This window comes from Salvelinus fontinalis, chromosome 41 (assembly GCF_029448725.1).
Source record: "Salvelinus fontinalis isolate EN_2023a chromosome 41, ASM2944872v1, whole genome shotgun sequence".
Classification (NCBI taxonomy): Eukaryota; Metazoa; Chordata; class Actinopteri; order Salmoniformes; family Salmonidae; genus Salvelinus; species Salvelinus fontinalis.
The window spans coordinates 2,929,350-2,956,776 of record NC_074705.1 but is presented as its reverse complement, the minus strand read 5'-3'; the positions used below and the strand labels follow the sequence as shown (position 1 = coordinate 2,956,776).

The following is a 27,427-nucleotide window of genomic DNA, read 5'->3' as shown; positions in this document are numbered from 1 at the left end:
CTGTTGGAGCTAGAAACACAGCATATTGCTAGGTATTACTGTTGGAGCTAGAAACACAAGCATATTGCTAGGTATTACTGTTGGAGCTAGAAACACAAGCATATTGTTAGGTATTACTGTTGGAGCTAGAAACACAAGCATATTGCTAGGTATTACTGTTGGAGCTAGAAACACAAGCATATTGCTAGGTATTACTGTTGGAGACAGAAACACAAGCATATTGCTAGGTATTACTGTTGGAGCTAGAAACACAAGCATATTGTTAGGTATTACTGTTGGAGCTAGAAACACAAGCATATTGCTAGGTATTACTGTACTGTTGGAGCTAGAAACACAAGCATATTGCTAGGTATTACTGTTGGAGCTAGAAACACAAGCATATTGCTAGGTATTACTGTTGGAGCTAGAAACACAAGCATAATGCTAGGTATTACTGTTGGAGCTAGAAACACAAGCATATTGCTAGGTATTACTGTTGGAGCTAGAAAGACAAGCATAATGCTAGGTATTACTGTTGGAGCTAGAAACACAAGCATATTGTTAGGTATTACTGTTGGAGCTAGAAACACAAGCATATTGTTAGGTATTACTGTTGGAGACATAAACACAAGCATATTGCTAGGTATTACTGTTGGAGCTAGAAACACAAGCATATTGCTAGGTATTACTGTACTGTTGGAGCTAGAAACACAAGCATATTGCTAGGTATTACTGTATTGTTGGAGCTAGAAACACAAGCATATTGCTGGGTATTACTGTTGGAGCTAGAAACACAGCATATTGCTAGGTATTACTGTTGGAGCTAGAAACACAAGCATATTGCTAGGTATTACTGTTGGAGCTAGAAACACAAGCATATTGTTAGGTATTACTGTTGGAGCTAGAAACACAAGCATATTGCTAGGTATTACTGTTGGAGCTAGAAACACAAGCATATTGCTAGGTATTACTGTTGGAGACAGAAACACAAGCATATTGCTAGGTATTACTGTTGGAGCTAGAAACACAAGCATATTGTTAGGTATTACTGTTGGAGCTAGAAACACAAGCATATTGCTAGGTATTACTGTACTGTTGGAGCTAGAAACACAAGCATATTGCTAGGTATTACTGTTGGAGCTAGAAACACAAGCATATTGCTAGGTATTACTGTTGGAGCTAGAAACACAAGCATAATGCTAGGTATTACTGTTGGAGCTAGAAACACAAGCATATTGCTAGGTATTACTGTTGGAGCTAGAAAGACAAGCATAATGCTAGGTATTACTGTTGGAGCTAGAAACACAAGCATATTGTTAGGTATTACTGTTGGAGCTAGAAACACAAGCATATTGTTAGGTATTACTGTTGGAGACATAAACACAAGCATATTGCTAGGTATTACTGTTGGAGCTAGAAACACAAGCATATTGCTAGGTATTACTGTACTGTTGGAGCTAGAAACACAAGCATATTGCTAGGTATTACTGTTGGAGCTAGAATGTGATGGAACAATAGACAGTGGAGTGATAACAGAACGATAGACAGTGGAGTGAATAGAGGAGTGATAACAGAATGATAGACAGTGGAGTGAATAGAGGAGTGATAACAGAACGATAGACAGTGGAGTGAATAGAGGAGTGATAACAGAATGATAGACAGTGGAGTGAATAGAGGAGTGATAACAGAACGATAGACAGTGGAGTGATAACAGAATGATAGACAGTGGAGTGATAACAGAACGATAGACAGTGGAGTGAATAGAGGAGTGATAACAGAACGATAGACAGTGGAGTGATAACAGAATGATAGACAGTGGAGTGATAACAGAACGATAGACAGTGGAGTGAATAGAGGAGTGATAACAGAATGATAGACAGTGGAGTGAATAGAGGAGTGATAACAGAATGATAGACAGTGGAGTGAATAGAGGAGTGATAACAGAACGATAGACAGTGGAGTGATAACAGAATGATAGACAGTGGAGTGATAACAGAACGATAGACAGTGGAGTGAATAGAGGAGTGATAACAGAACGATAGACAGTGGAGTGAATAGAGGAGTGATAACAGAACGATAGACAGTGGAGTGAATAGAGGAGTGATAACAGAACGATAGACAGTGGAGTGAATAGAGGAGTGATAACAGAACGATAGACAGTGGAGTGAATAGAGGAGTGATAGCAGAATGATAGACAGTGGAGTGAATAGAGGAGTGATAACAGAACGATAGACAGTGGAGTGAATAGAGGAGTGATAACAGAACGATAGACAGTGGAGTGAATAGAGGAGTGATAGCAGAATGATAGACAGAGGAGTGAATAGAGGAGTGATAACAGAATGATAGACAGTGGAGTGATAACAGAACGATAGACAGTGGAGTGAATAGAGGAGTGATAACAGAACGATAGACAGAGGAGTGAATAGAGGAGTGATAACAGAACAATAGACAGTGGAGTGAATAGAGGAGTGATAACAGAATGATAGACAGTGGAGTGATAACAGAACGATAGACAGAGGAGTGAATAGAGGAGTGATAACAGAACGATAGACAGTGGAGTGATAACAGAACGATAGACAGAGGAGTGAATAGAGGAGTGATAACAGAACGATAGACAGTGGAGTGAATAGAGGAGTGATAACAGAACGATAGACAGTGGAGTGAATAGAGGAGTGATAGCAGAATGATAGACAGTGGAGTGAATAGAGGAGTGATAACAGAACGATAGACAGTGGAGTGAATAGAGGAGTGATAACAGAACGATAGACAGTGGAGTGATAACAGAACGATAGACAGTGGAGTGAATAGAGGAGTGATAACAGAACGATAGACAGTGGGAATGTACATACAACAGGACCTTATAATCATGCATATTGGTACTTACATCCAGTATTTTCTTAAAGACAGCTTTGAGGGAAGCTGCAAGTTGATGAGAACTGGTAAACAACCGAGAAGAAGAGAAGAAGAGAGGAAGAGAGACGAAAGGTGTGGTGGTCTGGTTCTTACCTTTCTGTTGGGCTTCTTCACATCGATGTCTTTGTCTGTCAGGGAACATTACAGCGTCATTATTCAACATGATAAAGAGTTCATGATGACGGCTCATTGTTACACAGAACGCCAACGACGAGTGCCAGATACCACAGCTGCTTGATACCACAATATGTTTGTACAAAGGTGGATTCCACCTCATCATATACCAATATGGCAATGCCTCACATTCAAGGAAATAGGTTAGGGACTTCATTATGTATATATAATGTATTGTATGAATCCTATACATTGAAATAATACAAATTGAATCATGACACAATCACGCAAACTGACCAAATATCTAATTAATAATAAAATGACCCAAAATGATCATTCTTCAGTACAGCAAAATATAATTAAATTAGTAGAATTAATAGTTTTAAAATATTTGTGATTTTTGTTGCCAAGTCAATTATTATAAATAGCTAATTCTATTAAAATTCATTCAATCGGGACTGAATGCGTTTCATGTTAATCCTGGTTCTATTGTCAATATCAAATTCTGAAAGAAACATTTAGAAATATTCCCAAAGACGCCGTGATCCCCTGGGAGATGATGGAGTTGTATCCTGTATTCTCCTCTCACCCACCTGTCATGGCTGCAGTGAGTTGAGAGGACTCCTAGTTCCCTCTCTGTTTAATATCCTTCACAAGGGGGAGTCAGACACTCCAGAAGGGTTATGCTTAGAATATCAGGAAGTATCTCCCTCTGATTCCAAGGAAAGACTCTGCATTGGGGCTTTTGTAACCTGTCCCCCAGCAGAGCCCTCAGCTCCCACAATGCACCTCCCACTGGACTGTGCCCTGTCTTTATGGTGCCTTGTGCCACAACACCAGAGGAGAGGTGGGACAGGTGAAATATGGAGACGGGAGCCAGGGGGGGAGAGATACAGGTACAGAACTATATTGAACAGAATAAGATGTCCATCAATAATTACTGTATGACTCAGGGAGAATGATGAGGGTTCTCTCATACAGAGAGAGATAGTAGACAGAGGGAAATGTATAATAACATTTGATTTGAAGGAGAGACAGAGAGAGGAGAGACAGAGACAGAGAGAGAGAGGAGAGAGACACATAGTCAGAGAGAGGAGAGACAGAGAGAGGAGAGACAGAGACAGAGAGAGACAGAGAGGGAGAGACAGAGAGAGGAGAGAGAGAGAGAGGAGAGACAGAGAGAGGAGAGACAGAGAGAGAGAGAGAGAGAGAGAGAGAGAGAGAGAGAGAGGAGAGACAGAGACAGAGACAGAGACAGAGACAGAGACAGAGAGAGAGAGAGAGAGAGAGAGAGAGAGAGAGAGAGGATAGACATAGAGAGAGAAAGAGAGAGAGAGAGAGAGAGAGAGAGAGAGAGAGAGAGAGACAGAGACAGAGACAGAGAGAGGAGAGACAGAGACAGAGAGAGTAGAGGCAGAGAGAGAGACAGAGAGAGGGCGAGAGAGAGAGAAAGAGAGAGGATATATATGTAGAGAGAGATGTGATAAAGGACTACCTTTAGGGGTGTGTACTGTATCCTCTCTAAGATATCAGACAGGATCTACAGGGTTGAATGACTATGAGAGACAAAACCCCTGACTTCACTATTTAACCAGAGATAGACTAGTACAGTATATAACCCCTGACTTCACTATTTAACCAGAGATAGACTAGTACAGTATATAACCCCTGACTTCACTATTTAACCAGAGATAGACTAGTACAGTATATAACCCCTGACTTCACTATTTAACCAGAGATAGACTAGTACAGTACAGCATATAACCCCTGACTTCACTATTTAACCAGAGATAGACTAGTACAGTATATAACCCCTGACTTCACTATTTAACCAGAGATAGACTAGTACAGTACAGTATATAACCCCTGACTTCACTATTTAACCAGAGATAGACTAGTACAGTATATAACCCCTGACTTCACTATTTAACCAGAGATAGACTAGTACAGTATATAACCCCTGACTTCACTATTTAACCAGAGATAGACTAGTACAGTATATAACCCCTGACTTCACTATTTAACCAGAGATAGACTAGTAGAGTATATAACCCCTGACTTCACTATTTAACCAGAGATAGACTAGTACAGTATATAACCCCTGACTTCACTATTTAACCAGAGATAGACTAGTACAGTACAGTATATAACCCCTGACTTCACTATTTAACCAGAGATAGACTAGTACAGTACAGTATATAACCCCTGACTTCACTATTTAACCAGAGATAGACTAGTACAGTACAGTATATAACCCCTGACTTCACTATTTAACCAGAGATAGACTAGTACAGTATATAACCCCTGACTTTACTATTTAACCAGAGATAGACTAGTACAGTACAGTATATAACCCCTGACTTCACTATTTAACCAGAGATAGACTAGTACAGTATATAACCCCTGACTTCACTATTTAACCAGAGATAGACTAGTACAGTATATAACCCCTGACTTCACTATTTAACCAGAGATAGACTAGTACAGTACAGTATATAACCCCTGACTTCACTATTTAACCAGAGATAGACTAGTACAGTACAGTATATAACCCCTGACTTCACTATTTAACCAGAGATAGACTAGTACAGTATATAACCCCTGACTTTACTATTTAACCAGAGATAGACTAGTACAGTACAGTATATAACCCCTGACTTCACTATTTAACCAGAGATAGACTAGTACAGTATATAACCCCTGACTTCACTATTTAACCAGAGATAGACTAGTACAGTACAGTATATAACCCCTGACTTCACTATTTAACCAGAGATAGACTAGTACAGTATATAACCCCTGACTTCACTATTTAACCAGAGATAGACTAGTACAGTATATAACCCCTGACTTCACTATTTAACCAGAGATAGACTAGTACAGTATATAACCCCTGACTTCACTATTTAACCAGAGATAGACTAGTACAGTATATAACCCTTGACTTCACTATTTAACCAGAGATAGACTAGTACAGTATATAACCCCTGACTTCACTATTTAACCAGAGATAGACTAGTACAGTATATAACCCCTGACTTCACTATTTAACCAGAGAAAGACTAGTACAGTACAGTATATAACCCCTGACTTCACTAGTTAACCAGAGATAGACTAGTACAGTATATAACCCCTGACTTCACTATTTAACCAGAGATAGACTAGTACAGTACAGTATATAACCCCTGACTTCACTATTTAACCAGAGATAGACTAGTACAGTATATAACCCCTGACTTCACTATTTAACCAGAGATAGACTAGTACAGTACAGTATATAACCCCTGACTTCACTATTTAACCAGAGATAGACTAGTACAGTATATAACCCCTGACTTCACTATTTAACCAGAGATAGACTAGTACAGTATATAACCCCTGACTTCACTATTTAACCAGAGATAGACTAGTACAGTACAGTATATAACCCCTGACTTCACTATTTAACCAGAGATAGACTAGTACAGTACAGTATATAACCCCTGACTTCACTATTTAACCAGAGATAGACTAGTACAGTATATAACCCCTGACTTTACTATTTAACCAGAGATAGACTAGTACAGTATATAACCCCTGACTTCACTATTTAACCAGAGATAGACTAGTACAGTACAGTATATAACCCCTGACTTCACTATTTAACCAGAGATAGACTAGTACAGTACAGTATATAACCCCTGACTTCACTATTTAACCAGAGATAGACTAGTACAGTACAGTATATAACCCCTGACTTCACTATTTAACCAGAGATAGACTAGTACAGTACAGTATATAACCCCTGACTTCACTATTTAACCAGAGATAGACTAGTAAGGTATATAACCCCTGACTTCACTATTTAACCAGAGATAGACTAGTACAGTACAGTATATAACCCCTGACTTCACTATTTAACCAGAGATAGACTAGTACAGTACAGTATATAACCCCTGACTTCACTATTTAACCAGAGATAGACTAGTACAGTACAGGATATAACCCCTGACTTCACTATTTAACCAGAGATAGACTAGTACAGTACAGTATATAACCCCTGACTTCACTATTTAACCAGAGATAGACTAGTACAGTATATAACCCCTGACTTCACTATTTAACCAGAGATAGACTAGTACAGTATATAACCCCTGACTTCACTATTTAACCAGAGATAGACTAGTACAGTACAGTATATAACCCCTTACTTCACTATTTAACCAGAGATAGACTAGTACAGTACAGTATATAACCCCTGACTTCACTATTTAACCAGAGATAGACTAGTACAGTACAGTATATAACCACTGACTTCACTATTTAACCAGAGATAGACTAGTACAGTATATAACCCCTGGCTTCACTATTTAACCAGAGATAGACTAGTACAGTATATAACCCCTGACTTCACTATTTAACCAGAGATAGACTAGTACAGTATATAACCCCTGACTTCACTATTTAACCAGAGATAGACTAGTACAGTATATAACCCCTGACTTCACTATTTAACCAGAGATAGACTAGTACAGTATATAACCCCTGACTTCACTATTTAACCAGAGATAGACTAGTACAGTATATAACCCCTGACTTCACTATTTAACCAGAGATAGACTAGTACAGTATATAACCCCTGACTTCACTATTTAACCAGAGATAGACTAGTACAGTACAGTATATAACCCCTGACTTCACTATTTAACCAGAGATAGACTAGTACAGTACAGTATATAACCCCTGACTTCACTATTTAACCAGAGATAGACTAGTACAGTATATAACCCCTGACTTCACTATTTAACCAGAGATAGACTAGTACAGTACAGTATATAACCCCTGACTTCACTATTTAACCAGAGATAGACTAGTACAGTACAGTATATAACCCCTGACTTCACTATTTAACCAGAGATAGACTAGTACAGTACAGTATATAACCCCTGACTTCACTATTTAACCAGAGATAGACTAGTACAGTATATAACCCCTGACTTCACTATTTAACCAGAGATAGACTAGTACAGTATATAACCCCTGACTTCACTATTTAACCAGAGATAGACTAGTACAGTACAGTATATAACCCCTGACTTCACTATTTAACCAGAGATAGACTAGTACAGTACAGTATATAACCCCTGACTTCACTATTTAACCAGAGATAGACTAGTACAGTATATAACCCCTGACTTCACTATTTAACCAGAGATAGACTAGTACAGTATATAACCCCTGACTTCACTATTTAACCAGAGATAGACTAGTACAGTATATAACCCCTGACTTCACTATTTAACCAGAGATAGACTAGTACAGTACAGTATATAACCCCTGACTTCACTATTTAACCAGAGATAGACTAGTACAGTACAGTATATAACCCCTGACTTCACTATTTAACCAGAGATAGACTAGTACAGTATATAACCCCTGACTTCACTATTTAACCAGAGATAGACTAGTACAGTACAGTATATAACCCCTGACTTCACTATTTAACCAGAGATAGACTAGTACAGTACAGTATATAACCCCTGACTTCACTATTTAACCAGAGATAGACTAGTACAGTACAGTATATAACCCCTGACTTCACTATTTAACCAGAGATAGACTAGTACAGTATATAACCCCTGACTTCACTATTTAACCAGAGATAGACTAGTACAGTACAGTATATAACCCCTGACTTCACTATTTAACCAGAGATAGACTAGTACAGTATATAACCCCTGGCTTCACTATTTAACCAGAGATAGACTAGTACAGTACAGTATATAACCCCTGACTTCACTATTTAACCAGAGATAGACTAGTACAGTATATAACCCCTGACTTCACTATTTAACCAGAGATAGACTAGTACAGTATATAACCCCTGACTTCACTATTTAACCAGAGATAGACTAGTACAGTATATAACCCCTGACTTCACTATTTAACCAGAGATAGACTAGTACAGTACAGTATATAACCCCTGACTTCACTATTTAACCAGAGATAGACTAGTACAGTATATAACCCCTGACTTCACTATTTAACCAGAGATAGACTAGTACAGTATATAACCCCTGACTTCACTATTTAACCAGAGATAGACTAGTACAGTACAGTATATAACCCCTGACTTCACTATTTAACCAGAGATAGACTAGTACAGTATATAACCCCTGACTTCACTATTTAACCAGAGATAGACTAGTACAGTACAGTATATAACCCCTGACTTCACTATTTAACCAGAGATAGACTAGTACAGTATATAACCCCTGACTTCACTATTTAACCAGAGATAGACTAGTACAGTATATAACCCCTGACTTCACTATTTAACCAGAGATAGACTAGTACAGTACAGTATATAACCCCTGACTTCACTATTTAACCAGAGATAGACTAGTACAGTATATAACCCCTGACTTCACTATTTAACCAGAGATAGACTAGTACAGTACAGTATATAACCCCTGGCTTCACTATTTAACCAGAGATAGACTAGTACAGTATATAACCCCTGACTTCACTATTTAACCAGAGATAGACTAGTACAGGACAGTATATAACCCCTGACTTCACTATTTAACCAGAGATAGACTAGTACAGTACAGTATATAACCCCTTACTTCACTATTTAACCAGAGATAGACTAGTACAGTACAGTATATAACCCCTGACTTCACTATTTAACCAGAGATAGACTAGTACAGTATATAACCCCTGACTTCACTATTTAACCAGAGATAGACTAGTACAGTACAGTATATAACCCCTGACTTCACTATTTAACCAGAGATAGACTAGTACAGTACAGTATATAACCCCTGACTTCACTATTTAACCAGAGATAGACTAGTACAGTACAGTATATAACCCCTGACTTTACTATTTAACCAGAGATAGACTAGTACAGTATATAACCCCTGACTTCACTATTTAACCAGAGATAGACTAGTACAGTATATAACCCCTGACTTCACTATTTAACCAGAGATAGACTAGTACAGTATATAACCCCTGACTTCACTATTTAACCAGAGATAGACTAGTACAGTACAGTATATAACCCCTGACTTCACTATTTAACCAGAGATAGACTAGTACAGTACAGTATATAACCCCTGACTTCACTATTTAACCAGAGATAGACTAGTACAGTACAATATATAACCCCTGACTTCACTATTTAACCAGAGATAGACTAGTACAGTATATAACCCCTGACTTCACTATTTAACCAGAGATAGACTAGTACAGTACAGTATATAACCCCTGACTTCACTATTTAACCAGAGATAGACTAGTACAGTACAGTATATAACCCCTGACTTCACTATTTAACCAGAGATAGACTAGTACAGTATATAACCCCTGACTTCACTATTTAACCAGAGATAGACTAGTACAGTATATAACCCCTGACTTCACTATTTAACCAGAGATAGACTAGTACAGTATATAACCCCTGACTTCACTATTTAACCAGAGATAGACTAGTACAGTATATAACCCTTGACTTCACTATTTAACCAGAGATAGACTAGTACAGTATATAACCCCTGACTTCACTATTTAACCAGAGATAGACTAGTACAGTATATAACCCCTGACTTCACTATTTAACCAGAGATAGACTAGTACAGTACAGTATATAACCCCTGACTTTACTATTTAACCAGAGATAGACTAGTACAGTACAGTATATAACCCCTGACTTCACTATTTAACCAGAGATAGACTAGTACAGTATATAACCCCTGACTTCACTATTTAACCAGAGATGTGACGTGTTTACAGCTGATAACTTGGCAGATAAAACGTGCCTCGGCGAATTAGCAATATACCAACACGTTCCTCCTAATATTATGTTGGTTGAAGTTCAAAGAGCATCAAGACTCTCTGCCGGGTGAACTACAATAACACAGGACTTTCTACATCAATCTAACTCACGTCAACAGCATTCAGAAAGTGCCCTCTCTCACAACACACATTGTGGATATTAAACCCATCAGATCAGAACAGGACTTTCTACTTCAATCTAACTCACGTCAACAGCATTCAGAAAGTGCCCTCTCTCACAACACACATTGTGGATATTAAACCCATCAGATCAGAACAGGACTTTCTACTTCTATCTAACTCACGTAACCACTGGATCATACAGAATTAATAAACAGTGAATTACACAGTCACTCACAGATGAACCATGGTGTTTACCGCCTTCCCCGTCTCATTGAATGAGACAAACAGAACACAAACAAGCCCCTCCATGTGTTGTGTTGGGGGGGGGGGGGGGGGGTAAGTTATTTTACACGGGACAGAGAGACGTTTCGTTAGACTGACAACTTTCAGTCCCAACGCCACATATCCTCTCGTACCCTCTGTAACCCTATACATCACCAAACCCCAGCCCTGAACGTCATATAAGTCACTATCTCTTGGCTCAGCCAATGATTGAAATAATAATGAATAGATTTTAATCAACAAGCCCATAAATGATGTCGCAACAGGGCAGAGCGGAGCAGCTACCCAGCTAACAATTCTATGGACAGAGAACGTTTTCATAATGTTACCGGTAGATCCCTCTAATGTTTGAGGGTCCAGTTTCCCATTAGTTAGAGGAACATTCTATTTATGTTAACAAAAAACCTTCTAAGAACCGTTTTATTAAGTTTTGGTGTTAAAGTTAGGAGAGCATTCCATTAATGTCAAGAATATACAACATTAACGGTTCTAAAAACGTTTCATGAGAACTTTTCAAGAACATTCCAGTTCTTTTCAAGAACATTCCGGTTCTTTTCAAGAACATTCCGGTGCCGGACATTCCGGGGTAGGTGTCACGATCGTCTTGAGGATATTGAGTGGACCAAGGTGCAGCGTGTGAAAAATACATGCTCTTTTATTTAGAGACGAATGAAACACGAAACGAACACTTACAACAAAACTAAACAAAGCTACAAACGACCGTGAAGCTACAAACGTAAGTGCAATACAAAAAAAGCTACAAACGTTCTACATAGACAATTACCCACAAAACCCAATGCCTATGGCTGCCTTAAATATGGCTCTCAATCAGAGACAATGAACCACAGCTGCCTCTAATTGAGAACCAATCTAGGCGGCCATAGACATACAAAACCCCTAGACAAGTGGAACCAAGGGTGACTCCCCTAGCAGGTCAGGAACCCAGGAGTAGGGTGACTCCCCTGGCGGGTCGTGAACCCAGGAGTAGGGTGACTCCCCTAGCAGGTCAGGTACCCAGGAGTAGGGTGACTCCCCTGGCGGGTCGTGAACCCAGGAGTAGGGTGACTCCCCTAGCAGGTCAGGAACCCAGGAGTAGGGTGACCCCCCTGGCGGGTCGCGAACCCAGGAGTAGGGTGACTCCCCTAGCGGGTCGTGAACCCAGGAGTAGGGTGACTCCCCTGGCGGGTCGCGAACCCAGGAGTAGGGTGACTCCCCTGGCGGGTCGTGAACCCAGGAGTAGGGTGACTCCCCTAGCGGGTTGTGAACCCAGGAGTAGGGGGACTCCCCTAGCGGGTAGTGAACCCAGGAGTAGGGTGACTCCCCTGGCGGGTAGCGAACCCAGGAGTAGGGTGACTCCCCTAGCAGGTCAGGAACCCAGGAGTAGGGGGACTCCCCTAGCGGGTAGTGAACCCAGGAGTAGGGTGACTCCCCTAGCAGGTCAGGTACCCAGGAGTAGGGTGACTCCCCTAGCGGGTATCAAACCCAGGAGTAGGGTGACTCCCCTAGCAGGTCAGGAACCCAGGAGTAGGGTGACTCCCCTAGCGGGTCGTGAGGTAAAGAGGTATGGGACTGTAGGTGGAGGTAAAGAGGTATGTGACTGTAGGTGGAGGTATAGAGGTATGTGATTGTAGGTGGAGGTAAAGAGGTATGTGACTGTAGGTGGAGGTAAAGAGGTATGGGACTGTAGGTGGAGGTAAAGAGGTATGGGACTGTAGGTGGAGGTAAAGAGGTATGGGACTGTAGGTGGAGGTATAGAGGTATGTGACTGTAGGTGGAGGTAAAGAGGTATGTGACTGTAGGTGGAGGTAAAGAGGTATGTGACTGTAGGTGGAGGTAAAGAGGTATGTGACTGTAGGTGGAGGTAAAGAGGTATGTGACTGTAGGTGGAGGTAAAGAGGTATGGGACTGTAGGTGGAGGTAAAGAGGTATGTGACTGTAGGTGGAGGTATAGAGGTATGGGACTGTAGGTGGAGGTAAAGAGGTATGTGACTGTAGGTGGAGGTAAAGAGGAATGGGACTGTAGGTGGAGATAAAGAGGTATGTGACTGTAGGTGGAGGTATAGATGTATGTGACTGTAGGTGGAGGTATAGAGGTATGGGACTGTAGGTGGAGGTAAAAAGGTATGAACTGTAGGTGGAGGTATAGAGGTATGTGACTGTAGGTGGAGGTAAAGAGGTATGTGACTGTAGGTGGAGGTATAGAGGTATGTGACTGTAGGTGGAGGTAAAGAGGAATGGGACTGTAGGTGGAGGTAAAGAGGTATGTGACTGTAGGTGGAGGTAAAGAGGTACGTGACTGTAGGTGGAGGTAAAGAGGTATGCGACTGTAGGTGGAGGTAAAGAGGTATGTGACTGTAGGTGGAGGTATGCGACTGTAGGTGGAGGTAAAGAGGTATGTGACTCTAGGTGGCGGTAAAGAGGTATGGGACTGCAGGTGCAGGTAAAGAGGTACTTGACTGTAGGTGGAGATAAAGAGGTATGGGACTGTAGGTGGAGGTAAAGAGGTATGTGACTGTAGGTGGAGGTAAAAAGGTATGTGACTGTAGGTGGAGGTATAGAGGTATGTGACTGTAGGTGGAGGTGGAGCTAAAGAGGTATGTGACTGTAGGTGGAGGTAAAGAGGTATGTGACTGTAGGTGGAGGTAAAGAGGTATGTGACTGTAGGTGGAGGTAAAGAGGTATGTGACTGTAGGTGGAGGTATAGAGGTATGTGACTGTAGGTGGAGGTGGAGGTAAAGAGGTATGTGACTGTAGGTGGAGGTATAGAGGTATGGGACTGTAGGTGGAGGTAAAGAGGTATGTGACTGTAGGTGGAGGTAAATAGGTATGTGACTGTAGGTGGAGGTAAAGAGGTATGGGACTGTAGGTGGAGGTAAAGAGGTATGTGACTGTAGGTGGAGGTAAAGAGGTATGGGACTGTAGGTGGAGGTAAAGAGGTATGGGACTGTAGGTGGAGGTAAAGAGGTATGTGACTGCAGGTGGAGGTAATGAGGTATGTGACTGTAGGTGGAGGTAAAGAGGTATGTGACTGTAGGTGGAGGTAAAGATGTATGGGACTGTAGGTGGAGGTAAAGAGGTATGTGACTGTAGGTGGAGGTAAAGAGGTATGTGACTGTAGGTGGAGATAAAGAGGTATGGGACTGTAGGTGGAGGTATAGAGGTATGGGACTGTGGGTGGAGGTAAAGAGGTATGTGACTGTAGGTGGAGGTATAGAGGTATGGGACTGTAGGTGGAGGTAAAGAGGTATGGGACTGTAGGTGGAGGTAAAGAGGTATGTGACTGTAGGTGGAGGTATAGAGGTATGGGACTGTAGGTGGAGGTAAAGAGGTATGTGACTGTAGGTGGAGGTAAAGAGGAATGGGACTGTAGGTGGAGATAAAGAGGTATGTGACTGTAGGTGGAGGTATAGATGTATGTGACTGTAGGTGGAGGTATAGAGGTATGGGACTGTAGGTGGAGGTAAAAAGGTATGAACTGTAGGTGGAGGTATAGAGGTATGTGACTGTAGGTGGAGGTAAAGAGGTATGTGACTGTAGGTGGAGGTATAGAGGTATGTGACTGTAGGTGGAGGTAAAGAGGAATGGGACTGTAGGTGGAGGTAAAGAGGTATGTGACTGTAGGTGGAGGTAAAGAGGTACGTGACTGTAGGTGGAGGTAAAGAGGTATGCGACTGTAGGTGGAGGTAAAGAGGTATGTGACTGTAGGTGGAGGTATGCGACTGTAGGTGGAGGTAAAGAGGTATGTGACTCTAGGTGGAGGTAAAGAGGTATGGGACTGCAGGTGCAGGTAAAGAGGTACTTGACTGTAGGTGGAGATAAAGAGGTATGGGACTGTAGGTGGAGGTAAAGAGGTATGTGACTGTAGGTGGAGGTAAAAAGGTATGTGACTGTAGGTGGAGGTATAGAGGTATGTGACTGTAGGTGGAGGTGGAGGTAAAGAGGTATGTGACTGTAGGTGGAGGTAAAGAGGTATGTGACTGTAGGTGGAGGTAAAGAGGTATGTGACTGTAGGTGGAGGTAAAGAGGTATGTGACTGTAGGTGGAGGTATAGAGGTATGTGACTGTAGGTGGAGGTGGAGGTAAAGAGGTATGTGACTGTAGGTGGAGGTATAGAGGTATGGGACTGTAGGTGGAGGTAAAGAGGTATGTGACTGTAGGTGGAGGTAAATAGGTATGTGACTGTAGGTGGAGGTAAAGAGGTATGGGACTGTAGGTGGAGGTATAGAGGTATGTGACTGTAGGTGGAGGTAAAGAGGTATGGGACTGTAGGTGGAGGTAAAGAGGTATGGGACTGTAGGTGGAGGTAAAGAGGTATGTGACTGCAGGTGGAGGTAATGAGGTATGTGACTGTAGGTGGAGGTAAAGAGGTATGTGACTGTAGGTGGAGGTAAAGATGTATGGGACTGTAGGTGGAGGTAAAGAGGTATGTGACTGTAGGTGGAGGTAAAGAGGTATGTGACTGTAGGTGGAGATAAAGAGGTATGGGACTGTAGGTGGAGGTATAGAGGTATGGGACTGTAGGTGGAGGTAAAGAGGTATGTGACTGTAGGTGGAGGTATAGAGGTATGTGACTGTAGGTGGAGGTGGAGGTAAAGAGGTATGTAACTGTAGGTGGAGGTAAAGAGGTATGTGACTGTAGGTGGAGGTAAAGAGGTACGTGAATATAGGTGGAGGTAAAGAGGTGAGTGACTGTAGGTGGAGGTAAAGAGGTATGTGACTGTAGGTGGAGGTATAGAGGTATGTGACTGTAGGTGGAGGTAAAGAGGTATGTGACTGTAGGTGGAGGTAAAGAGGTATGTGACTGTAGGTGGAGGTATAGAGGTATGTGATTGTAGGTGGAGGTAAAGAGGTATGGGACTGTAGGTGGAGGTAAAGAGGTATGTGACTGTAGGTGGAGGTATAGAGGTATGTGATTGTAGGTGGAGGTATAGAGGTATGGGACTGTAGGTGGAGGTAAAGAGGTATGTGACTGTAGGTGGAGGTATAGAGGTATGGGACTGTAGGTGGAGGTAAAGAGGTATGGGACTGGAGGTGGAGGTAAAGAGGTATGTGACTGTAGGTGGAGGTAAAGAGGTATGTGACTGTAGGTTGGGCTAAAGAGGTATGTGACTGTAGGTGGAGGTAAAGAGGTATGTGACTGTAGGTGGAGGTAAAGAGGTATGTGACTGTAGGTGGAGGTAAAGACGTATGTGACTGTAGGTGGAGGTAAAGAGGTATGGGACTGTAGGTGGAGGTAAAGAGGTATGGGACTGTAGGTGGAGGTAAAGAGGTATGGGACTGTAGGTGGAGGTAAAGAGGTATGGGACTGTAGGTGGAGGTAAAGAGGTATGGGACTGTAGGTGGAGGTAAAGAGGTATGGGACTGTAGGTGGAGGTATAGAGGTATGGGACTGTAGGTGGAGGTAAAGAGGTATGGGACTGTAGGTGGAGGTAAAGAGGTATGGGACTGTAGGTGGAGGTAAAGAGGTATGGGACTGTAGGTGCAGGTAAAGAGGTATGTGACTGTAGGTGGAGGTAAAGACGTATGTGACTGTAGGTGGAGGTAAAGAGGTATGGGACTGTAGGTGGAGGTAAAGAGGTATGTGACTGTAGGTGGAGGTATAGAGGTATGGGACTGTAGGTGGAGGTAGAGAGGTATGTGACTGTAGGTGGAGGTAAAGAGGTATGTGACTGTAGGTGGAGGTAATGAGGTATGTGACTGTAGGTGGAGGTATAGAGGTATGGGACTGTAGGTGGAGGTAAAGAGGTATGGGAGTGTAGGTGGAGGTAAAGAGGTATGTGACTGTAGGTGGAGGTAAAGAGGTATGGGACTGTAGGTGGAGGTAAAGAACTATGTGACTGTAGGTGGAGGTAAAGAGAAATGGGACTGTAGGTGGAGGTAAAAAGGTATGTGACTGTAGGTGGAGGTATAGAGGTATGGGACTGTAGGTGGAGGTAAAGAGGTATGGGACTGTAGGTGGAGGTAAAAAGGTATGTGACTGTAGGTGGAGGTATAGAGGCATGTGACTGTAGGTGGAGGTAAAGAGGTATGTGACTGTAGGTGGAGGTAAAGAGGTATGTGACTGTAGGTGGAGGTAAAGAGGTATGGGACTGTAGGTGGAGGTAAAGAGGTATGTGACTGTAGGTGGAGGTAAAGAGGTATGGGACTGTAGGTGGAGGTAAAGAACTATGTGACTGTAGGTGGAGGTAAAGAGAAATGGGACTGTAGGTGGAGGTAAAAAGGTATGTGACTGTAGGTGGAGGTATAGAGGTATGTGACTGTAGGTGGAGGTAAAGAGGTATGGGACTGTAGGTGGAGGTAAAGAGGTATGTGACTGTAGGTGGAGGTAAAGAGGTATGGGACTGTAGGTGGAGGTAAAGAGGTATGTGACTGTAGGTGGAGGTATAGAGGTATGTGACTGTAGGTGGAGGTAAAGAGGTATGGGACTGTAGGTGGAGGTAAAGAGGTATGTGACTGTAGGTGGAGGTATAGAGGTATGGGACTGTAGGTGGAGGTAAAGAGGTATGTGACTGTAGGTGGAGGTAAAGAGGTATGGGACTGTAGGTGGAGATAAAGAGGTATGTGACTGTAGGTGGAGGTATAGAGGTATGTGACCTTAGGTGGAGGTAAAGATGTATGGGACTGTAGGTGGAGGTAAAGAGGCATGTGACTGTAGGTGGAGGTAAAGAAGTATGGGACTGTAGGTGGAGGTAAAGAGGTATGTGACTGTAGGTGGAGGTATAGAGGTATGGGACTGTAGGTGGAGGTATAGAGGTATGTGACTGCAGGTGGAGGTAAATAGGTATTGGACTGTAGGTGGAGGTAAAGAGGTATGTGACTGTAGGTGGAGGTAAAGAGGTATGGGACTGTAGGTGGAGGTAAAGAGGTATGTGACTGTAGGTGGAGGTAAAGAGGTACGTGACTGTAGGTGGAGGTAAAGAGGTACGGGACTGTAGGTGGAGGTAAAGAGGTATGCGACTGTAGGTGGAGGTAAAGAGGTATGTGACTGTAGGTGGAGGTAAAGAGGTATGGGACTGTAGGTGGAGGTAAAGAGGTATGTGACTGTAGGTGGAGGTAAAGAAGTATGGGTCTGTAGGTGGAGGTAAAGAGGTATGTGACTGCAGGTGCAGGTAAAGAGGTATGTGACTGTAGGTGGAGGTAAAGAGGTATGTGACTCTAGGTGGAGGTAAAGAGGTATGGGACTGCAGGTGCAGGTAAAGAGGTATGTGACTGTAGGTGGAGATAAAGAGGTATGGGACTGTAGGTGGAGGTAAAGAGGTATGTGACTGTAGGTGCAGGTAAAGAGGTATGTGACTGTAGGTGGAGGTAAAGACGTATGTGACTGTAGGTGGAGGTAAAGAGGTATGTGACTGTAGGTGGAGGTATAGAGGTATGTGATTGTAGGTGGAGGTGGAGGTAAAGAGGTATGTGACTGTAGGTGGAGGTAAAGAGGTATTTGACTGTAGGTGGAGGTAAAGAGGTACGTGACTGTAGGTGGAGGTAAAGAGGTGAGTGACTGTAGGAAGAGGTAAAGAGGTATGTGACTGTAGGTGGAGGTATAGAGGTATGTGACTGTAGGTGGAGGTAAAGAGGTATGTGACTGTAGGTGGAGGTATAGAGGTATGTGACTGTAGGTGGAGGTATAGAGGTATGTGACTGTAGGTGGAGGCATAGAGGTATGGGACTGCAGGTGGAGGTATAGAGGTATGTGACTGTAGGTGGAGGTAAAGAGGTATGGGACTGTAGGTGGAGGTATAGAGGTATGTGACTGTAGGTGGAGGTAAAGAGGTATGGGACTGCAGGTGGAGGTATAGAGGTATGTGACTGTAGGTGGAGGTAAAGAGGTATGGGACTGCAGGTGGAGGTATAGAGGTATGTGATTGTAGGTGGAGGTATGGGACTGTAGATGGAGGTAAAGAGGTATGGGACTGCAGGTGGAGGTATAGAGGTATGGGACTGTAGGTGGAGGTAAAGAGGTATGGACTGTAGGTGGAGGTATAGAGGTATGTGACTGTAGGTGGAGGTAAAGAGGTATGGGACTGTAGGTGGAGGTAAAGAGGTATGTGACTGTAGGTGGAGGTAAAGAAGAATGGGACTGTAGGTGGAGGTAAAGAGGTATGGGACTGTAGGTGGAGGTAAAGAGGTATGGGACTGTAGGTGGAGGTATAGAGGTATGTGACTGTAGGTGGAGGTATAGAGGTATGTGACTGTAGGTGGAGGTATAGAGGTATGGGACTGTAGGTGGAGGTAAAGAGGTATGTGACTGTAGGTGGAGGTAAAGAGGTATGTGACTGCAGGTGGAGGTAAAGAGGTATGTGACTGTAGGTGGAGGTAAAGAGGTATGTGACTCTAGAGGGAGGTAAAGAGGTATGGGACTGCAGGTGGAGGTATAGAGGTATGTGACTGTAGGTGGAGGTGGAGGTAAAGAGGTATGAGACTGTAGGTGGAGGTATAGAGGTATGTGACTGTAGGTGGAGGTGGAGGTAAAGAGGTATGAGACTGTAGGTGGAGGTATGTGACTGTAGGTGGAGGTAAAGAGGTATGTGACTGTAGGTGGAGGTAAAGAGGTATGTGACTGTAGGTGGAGGTAAAGAGGTGAGTGACTTTAGGTGTAGGTAAAGAGGTATGTGACTGTAGGTGGAGGTATAGAGGTATGTGACTGTAGGTGGAGGTAAAGAGGTATGTGACTGTAGGTGGAGGTAAAGAGGTATGTGACTGTAGGTGGAGGTAAAGAGGTGAGTGACTGTAGGTGGAGGTAAAGAGGTACGTGACTGTAGGTGGAGGTAAAGAGGTGAATGACTGTAGGTGTAGGTAAAGAGGTATGTGACTGTAGGTGGAGGTAAAGAGGTATGTGACTGTAGGTGGAGGTAAAGAGGTATGTGACTGTAGGTGGAGGTATAGAGGTATGGGACTGTAGGTGGAGGTAAAGAGGTATGTGACTGTAGGTGGAGGTATAGAGGTATGTGACTGTAGGTGGAGGTAAAGAGGTATGTGACTGTAGGTGGAGGTATAGAGGTATGTGACTGTAGGTGGAGGTATAGAGGTATGGGACTGTAGGTGGAGGTAAAGAGGTATGTGACTGCAGGTGGAGGTAAATAGGTATGGGACTGTAGGTGGAGGTAAAGAGGTATGTGACTCTAGGGGGAGGTAAAGAGGTATGTGACTGTAGGTGGAGATAAAGAGGTATGGGACTGTAGGTGGAGGTAAAGAGGTATGTGACTGCAGGTGGAGGTAAAGAGGTATGTGACTGTAGGTGGAGATAAAGAGGTGAGTGACTGTAGGTGGAGGTATAGAGGTATGTGACTGTAGGTGGAGATAAAGAGGTATGGGACTGTAGGTGGAGGTAAAGAGGTATGGGACTGTAGGTGGAGGTATAGAGGTATGTGACTGTAGGTGGAGGTGGAGGTAAAGAGGTATGTGACTGTAGGTGGAGGTATGTGACTGTAGGTGGAGGCAAAGAGGTATGTGACTGTAGGTGGAGGTAAAGAGGTGAGTGACTGTAGGTGGAGGTAAAGAGGTATGTGACTGTAGGTGGAGGTAAAGAGGTATGGGACTGTAGGTGGAGGTAAAGAGGTATGTGAATGTAGGTGGAGGTATAGAGGTATGTGACTGTAGTTGGAGGTAAAGAGGTATGTGACTGTAGGTGGAGGTAAAAAGGTATGTGACTGTAGGTGGAGGTATAGAGGTATGTGACTGTAGGTGGAGGTATAGAGGTATGTGACTGCAGGTGGAGGTAAAGAGGTATGGGACTGCAGGTGGAGGTATAGAGGTATGTGACTGTAGGTGGAGGTAAAGAGGTATGTGACTGTAGGTGGAGGTATAGAGGTATGGGACTGTAGGTGGAGGTAAATAGGTATGTGACTGTAGGTGGAGGTATAGAGGTATGTGACTGTAGGTGGAGGTATAGAGGTATGTGACTGTAGGTGGAGGTAAAGAGGTATGGGACTGTAGGTGGAAGTATAGAGGTATGGAACTGTAGGTGGAGGTAAATAGGTATGTGACTGTAGGTGGAGGTATAGAGGTATGTGACTGCAGGTGGAGGTAAAGAGGTATGGGACTGTAGGTGGAGGTAAAGAGGTATGTGACTGCAGGTGCAGGTAAAGAGGTATGTGACTGTAGGTGGAGATAAAGAGGTATGGGACTGTAGGTGGAGGTGGAGGTAAAGAGGTATGTGACTGTAGGTGGAGGTATGTGACTGTAGGTGGAGGTAAAGAGGTATGTGACTGTAGGTGTAGGTAAAGAGGTATGTGACTGTAGGTGGAGATAAAGAGGAATGGGACTGTAGGTGGAGGTGGAGGTAAAGAGGTATGTGACTGTAGGTGGAGGTATGTGACTGTAGGTGGAGGTAAAGAGGTATGTGACTGTAGGTGTAGGTAAAGAGGTATGTGACTGTAGGTGGAGGTAAAGAGGTGAGTGACTGTAGGTGGAGGCAAAGAGGTATGTGACTGTAGGTGGAGGTATAGAGGTATGTGACTGTAGGTGGAGGTAAAGAGGTATGTGACTGTAGGTGGAAGTAAAGAGGTATGTGACTGTAGGTGGAGGTATAGAGGTATGTGACTGTAGGTGGAGGTGGAGGTAAAGAGGTATGTGACTGTAGGTGGAGGTATGTGACTGTAGGTGGAGGTAAAGAGGTATGTGACTGTAGGTGTAGGTAAAGAGGTACGTGACTGTAGGTGGAGGTAAAGAGGTGAGTGACTGTAGGTGGAGGTAAAGAGGTATGGGACTGTAGGTGGAGGTAAAGAGGTATGTGACTGTAGGTGGAGGTAAAGACGTATGTGACTGTAGGTGGAGGTAAAGAGGTATGGGACTGTAGGTGGAGGTAAAGAGGTATGTGACTGTAGGTGGAGGTATAGAGGTATGGGACTGTAGGTGGAGGTAGAGAGGTATGTGACTGTAGGTGGAGGTAAAGAGGTATGTGACTGTAGGTGGAGGTAATGAGGTATGTGACTGTAGGTGGAGGTATAGAGGTATGGGACTGTAGGTGGAGGTAAAGAGGTATGGGAGTGTAGGTGGAGGTAAAGAGGTATGTGACTGTAGGTGGAGGTAAAGAGGTATGGGACTGTAGGTGGAGGTAAAGAACTATGTGACTGTAGGTGGAGGTAAAGAGAAATGGGACTGTAGGTGGAGGTAAAAAGGTATGTGACTGTAGGTGGAGGTATAGAGGTATGGGACTGTAGGTGGAGGTAAAGAGGTATGGGACTGTAGGTGGAGGTAAAAAGGTATGTGACTGTAGGTGGAGGTATAGAGGTATGTGACTGTAGGTGGAGGTAAAGAGGTATGTGACTGTAGGTGGAGGTATAGAGGTATGTGACTGTAGGTGGAGGTAAAGAGGTATGTGACTGTAGGTGGAGGTAAAGAGGTATGGGACTGTAGGTGGAGGTAAAGAGGTATGTGACTGTAGGTGGAGGTAAAGAGGTATGGGACTGTAGGTGGAGGTAAAGAGGTATGTGACTGTAGGTGGAGGTATAGAGGTATGTGACTGTAGGTGGAGGTAAAGAGGTATGGGACTGTAGGTGGAGGTAAAGAGGTATGTGACTGTAGGTGGAGGTATAGAGGTATGGGACTGTAGGTGGAGGTAAAGAGGTATGTGACTGTAGGTGGAGGTAAAGAAGTATGGACTGTAGGTGTAGGTAAAGAGGTATGTGACTGTAGGTGGAGGTAAAGAAGTATGGGACTGTAGGTGGAGGTAAAGAGGTATGTGACTCTAGGTGGAGGTATAGAGGTATGTGACTGTAGGTGGAGGTAAAGAGGTATGGGACTGTAGGTGTAGGTAAAGAGGTATGTGACTGTAGGTGGAGGTAAAGAGGTATGTGACTGTAGGTGGAGGTAAAGAGGTATGTGACTGTAGGTGGAGGTAAAGAGGTATGTGACTGTAGGTGGAGGTATAGAGGTATGTGACTGTAGGTGGAGGTATAGAGGTATGGGACTGTAGGTGGAGGTAAAGAGGTATGGACTGTAGGTGTAGGTAAAGAGGTTTGTGACTGTAGGTGGAGGTAAAGAGGTATGTGACTGTAGGTGGAGGTAAAGAGGTATGTGACTGTAGGTGGAGGTAAAGAGGTATGTGACTGTAGGTGGAGGTATGGGACTGTAGGTGGAGGTAAAGAGGTATGTGACTGTAGGTGGAGGTAAAGAGGTATGTGACTGTAGGTGGAGGTATAGAGGTATGTGACTGTAGGTGGAGGTATAGAGGTATGTGACTGTAGGTGGAGGTAAAGAGGTATGTGACTGCAGGTGGAGGTAAAGAGGTATGGGACTGTAGGTGGAGGTAAAGAGGTATGTGACTGTAGGTGGAGGTAAAGAGGTATGTGACTGTAGGTGGAGGTAAAGAGGTATGTGACTGTAGGTGGAGGTATAGAGGTATGTGACTGTAGGTGGAGGTATAGAGGTATGGGACTGTAGGTGGAGGTAAAGAGGTATGGACTGTAGGTGTAGGTAAAGAGGTATGTGACTGTAGGTGGAGGTAAAGAAGTATGGGACTGTAGGTGGAGGTAAAGAGGTATGTGACTGTAGGTGGAGGTATAGAGGTATGTGACTGTAGGTGGAGGTAAAGAGGTATGGGACTGTAGGTGTAGGTAAAGAGGTATGTGACTGTAGGTGGAGGTAAAGAGGTATGTGACTGTAGGTGGAGGTATAGAGGTATGTGACTGTAGGTGGAGGTAAAGAGGTATGGGACTGTAGGTGTAGGTAAAGAGGTATGTGACTGTAGGTGGAGGTAAAGAAGTATGGGACTGTAGGTGTAGGTAAAGAGGTATGTGACTGTAGGTGGAGGTATAGAGGTATGTGACTGTAGGTGGAGGTAAAGAGGTATGGACTGTAGGTGTAGGTAAAGAGGTCTTTGACTGTAGGTGGAGGTAAAGAGGTATGTGACTGTAGGTGGAGGTAAAGAGGTATGTGACTGTAGGTGGAGGTATAGAGGTATGTGACTGTAGGTGGAGGTAAAGAGGTATGGGACTGTAGGTGGAGGTAAAGAGGTATGTGACTGTAGGTGGAGGTATAGAGGTATGTGACTGTAGGTGGAGGTAAAGAGGTATGGGACTGTAGGTGTAGGTAAAGAGGTATGTGACTGTAGGTGGAGGTATAGAGGTATGTGACTGTAGGTGGAGGTAAAGAGGTATGGGACTGTAGGTGTAGGTAAAGAGGTATGTGACTGTAGGTGGAGGTAAAGAGGTATGTGACTGTAGGTGGAGGTAAAGAGGTACGTGACTGTAGGTGGAGGTATAGAGGTATGTGACTGTAGGTGGAGGTAAAGAGGTATGTGACTGTAGGTGGAGGTAAAGAGGTATGTGACTGTAGGTGGAGGTATAGAGGTATGTGATTGTAGGTGGAGGTATAGAGGTATGTGACTGTAGGTGGAGGTAAAGAGGTATGTGACTGTAGGTGGAGGTAAAGAGGTATGTGACTGTAGGTGGAGGTATAGAGGTATGTGATTGTAGGTGGAGGTAAAGAGGTATGGGACTGTAGGTGGAGGTAAAGAGGTATGGGACTGTAGGTGGAGGTAAAGAGGTATGGGACTGTAGGTGGAGGTAAAGAGGTATGTGACTGTAGGTGGAGGTAAAGAGGTATGTGACTGTAGGTGGAGGTATAGAGGTATGGGACTGTAGGTGGAGGTAAAGAGGTATGGGACTGTAGGTGGAGGTAAAGAGGTATGTGACTGTAGGTGGAGGTAAAGAGGTATGGGACTGTAGGTGGAGGTAAAGAGGTATGTGACTGTAGGTGGAGGTAAAGAGGTATGTGACTGTAGGTGGAGGTAAAGAGGTATGGGACTGTAGGTGGAGGTAAAGAGGTATGTGACTGTAGGTGGATGTATAGAGGTATGTGACTGTAGGTGGAGGTATAGAGGTATGTGACTGCAGGTGGAGGTAAATAGGTATGGGACTGTAGGTGGAGGTAAAGAGGTATGTGACTGTAGGTGGAGGTAAAGAGGTATGGGACTGTAGGTGGAGGTAAAGAGGTATGTGACTGTAGGTGGAGGTAAAGAGGTACGTGACTGTAGGTGGAGGTAAAGAGGTACGGGACTGTAGGTGGAGGTAAAGAGGTATGTGACTGTAGGTGGAGGTAAAGAGGTATGTGACTGTAGGTGGAGGTAAAGAGGTATGGGACTGTAGATGGAGGTAAAGAGGTATGTGACTGTAGGTGGAGGTAAAGAAGTATGGGACTGTAGGTGGAGGTAAAGAGGTATGTGACTGCAGGTGCAGGTAAAGAGGTATGTGACTGTAGGTGGAGGTAAAGAGGTATGTGACTGTAGGTGGAGGTATAGAGGTATGTGACTGTAGGTGGAGGTATAGAGGTATGTGACTGCAGGTGGAGGTAATTAGGTATGGGACTGTAGGTGGAGGTAAAGAGGTATGTGACTCTAGGTGGAGGTAAAGAGGTATGGGACTGCAGGTGCAGGTAAAGAGGTATGTGACTAGGTGGAGATAAAGAGGTATGGGACTGTAGGTGGAGGTAAAGACGTATGTGACTGTAGGTGGAGGTAAAGAGGTATGTGACTGTAGGTGGAGGTATAGAGGTATGTGATTGTAGGTGGAGGTGGAGGTAAAGAGGTATGTGACTGTAGGTGGAGGTATGTGACTGTAGGTGGAGGTAAAGAGGTATGTGACTGTAGGTGTAGGTAAAGAGGTATGTGACTGTAGGTGGAGATAAAGAGGAATGGGACTGTAGGTGGAGGTGGAGGTAAAGAGGTATGTGACTGTAGGTGGAGGTATGTGACTGTAGGTGGAGGTAAAGAGGTATGTGACTGTAGGTGTAGGTAAAGAGGTATGTGACTGTAGGTGGAGGTAAAGAGGTGAGTGACTGTAGGTGGAGGCAAAGAGGTATGTGACTGTAGGTGGAGGTAAAGAGGTGAGTGACTGTAGGTGGAGGTAAAGAGGTATGTGACTGTAGGTGGAGGTATAGAGGTATGTGACTGTAGTTGGAGGTAAAGAGGTATGTGACTGTAGGTGGAGGTAAAAAGGTATGTGACTGTAGGTGGAGGTATAGAGGTATGTGACTGTAGGTGGAGGTATAGAGGTATGTGACTGCAGGTGGAGGTAAAGAGGTATGGGACTGCAGGTGGAGGTATAGAGGTATGTGACTGTAGGTGGAGGTAAAGAGGTATGTGACTGTAGGTGGAGGTATAGAGGTATGGGACTGTAGGTGGAGGTAAATAGGTATGTGACTGTAGGTGGAGGTATAGAGGTATGTGACTGTAGGTGGAGGTATAGAGGTATGTGACTGTAGGTGGAGGTATAGAGGTATGGGACTGTAGGTGGAGGTAAAGAGGTATGGACTGTAGGTGTAGGTAAAGAGGTATGTGACTGTAGGTGGAGGTAAAGAGGTATGGGACTGTAGGTGGAGGTAAAGAGGTATGTGACTGTAGGTGGAGGTAAAGAGGTATGTGACTGTAGGTGGAGGTATAGAGGTATGTGACTGGAGGTGGAGGTGGAGGTAAAGAGGTATGTGACTGTAGGTGGAGGTATGTGACTGTAGGTGGAGGTAAAGAGGTATGTGAATGTAGGTGGAGGTAAAGAGGTACGTGACTGTAGGTGGAGGTAAAGAGGTGAGTGACTGTAGGTGGAGGTAAAGAGGTATGTGACTGTAGGTGGAGGTAAAGAGGTATGTGGAGGTAAAGAGGTATGTGACTGTAGGTGGAGGTATAGAGGTATGTGACTGTAGGTGGAGGTATAGAGGTATGTGACTGTAGGTGGAGGTATAGAGGTATGGGACTGCAGGTGCAGGTAAAGAGGTATGTGACTGTAGGTGGAGATAAAGAGGTATGGGACTGTAGGTGGAGGTAAAGAGGTATGTGACTGTAGGTGGAGGTAAAGAGGTATGTGACTGTAGGTGGAGGTATAGAGGTATGTGACTGGAGGTGGAGGTGGAGGTAAAGAGGTATGTGACTGTAGGTGGAGGTAAAGAGGTATGTGACTGTAGGTGGAGGTAAAGAGGTATGTGACTGTAGGTGGAGGTAAAGAGGTATGTGACTGTAGGTGGAGGTATAGAGGTATGTGACTGTAGGTGGAGGTATAGAGGTATGGGACTGTAGGTGGAGGTAAAGAGGTATGTGACTGTAGGTGGAGGTATAGAGGTATGTGACTGTAGGTGGAGGTAAAGAGGTATGGGACTGTAGGTGTAGGTAAAGAGGTATGTGACTGTAGGTGGAGGTAAAGAGGTATGTGACTGTAGGTGGAGGTATAGAGGTATGTGACTGTAGGTGGAGGTATAGAGGTATGGGACT

At 43.9% G+C, this 27,427-nt stretch overlaps 1 protein-coding gene across 2 annotated transcripts in view; it reads right to left on the bottom strand.

The window, feature by feature from the left end:
* LOC129840501 (solute carrier family 15 member 1-like) overlaps nt 1–27,427 on the bottom strand; it is a 211,982-nt gene that overhangs the window by 48,867 nt on the left and 135,688 nt on the right. The window contains exons 1-2 of one of the 2 annotated variants that reach the window (XM_055908419.1): nt 3,600–3,699; nt 2,986–3,020 (exon numbers count right to left, since the gene is read on the bottom strand). In XM_055908419.1, the coding sequence (XP_055764394.1) occupies nt 2,986–3,020; nt 3,600–3,606 (42 nt within the window). In that variant the 5' untranslated portion in view covers nt 3,607–3,699. Of the gene's footprint in view, nt 1–2,985; nt 3,021–3,599; nt 3,700–27,427 lie in introns of those variants that run through there. The other variant, XM_055908420.1, reaches the window with a different exon arrangement.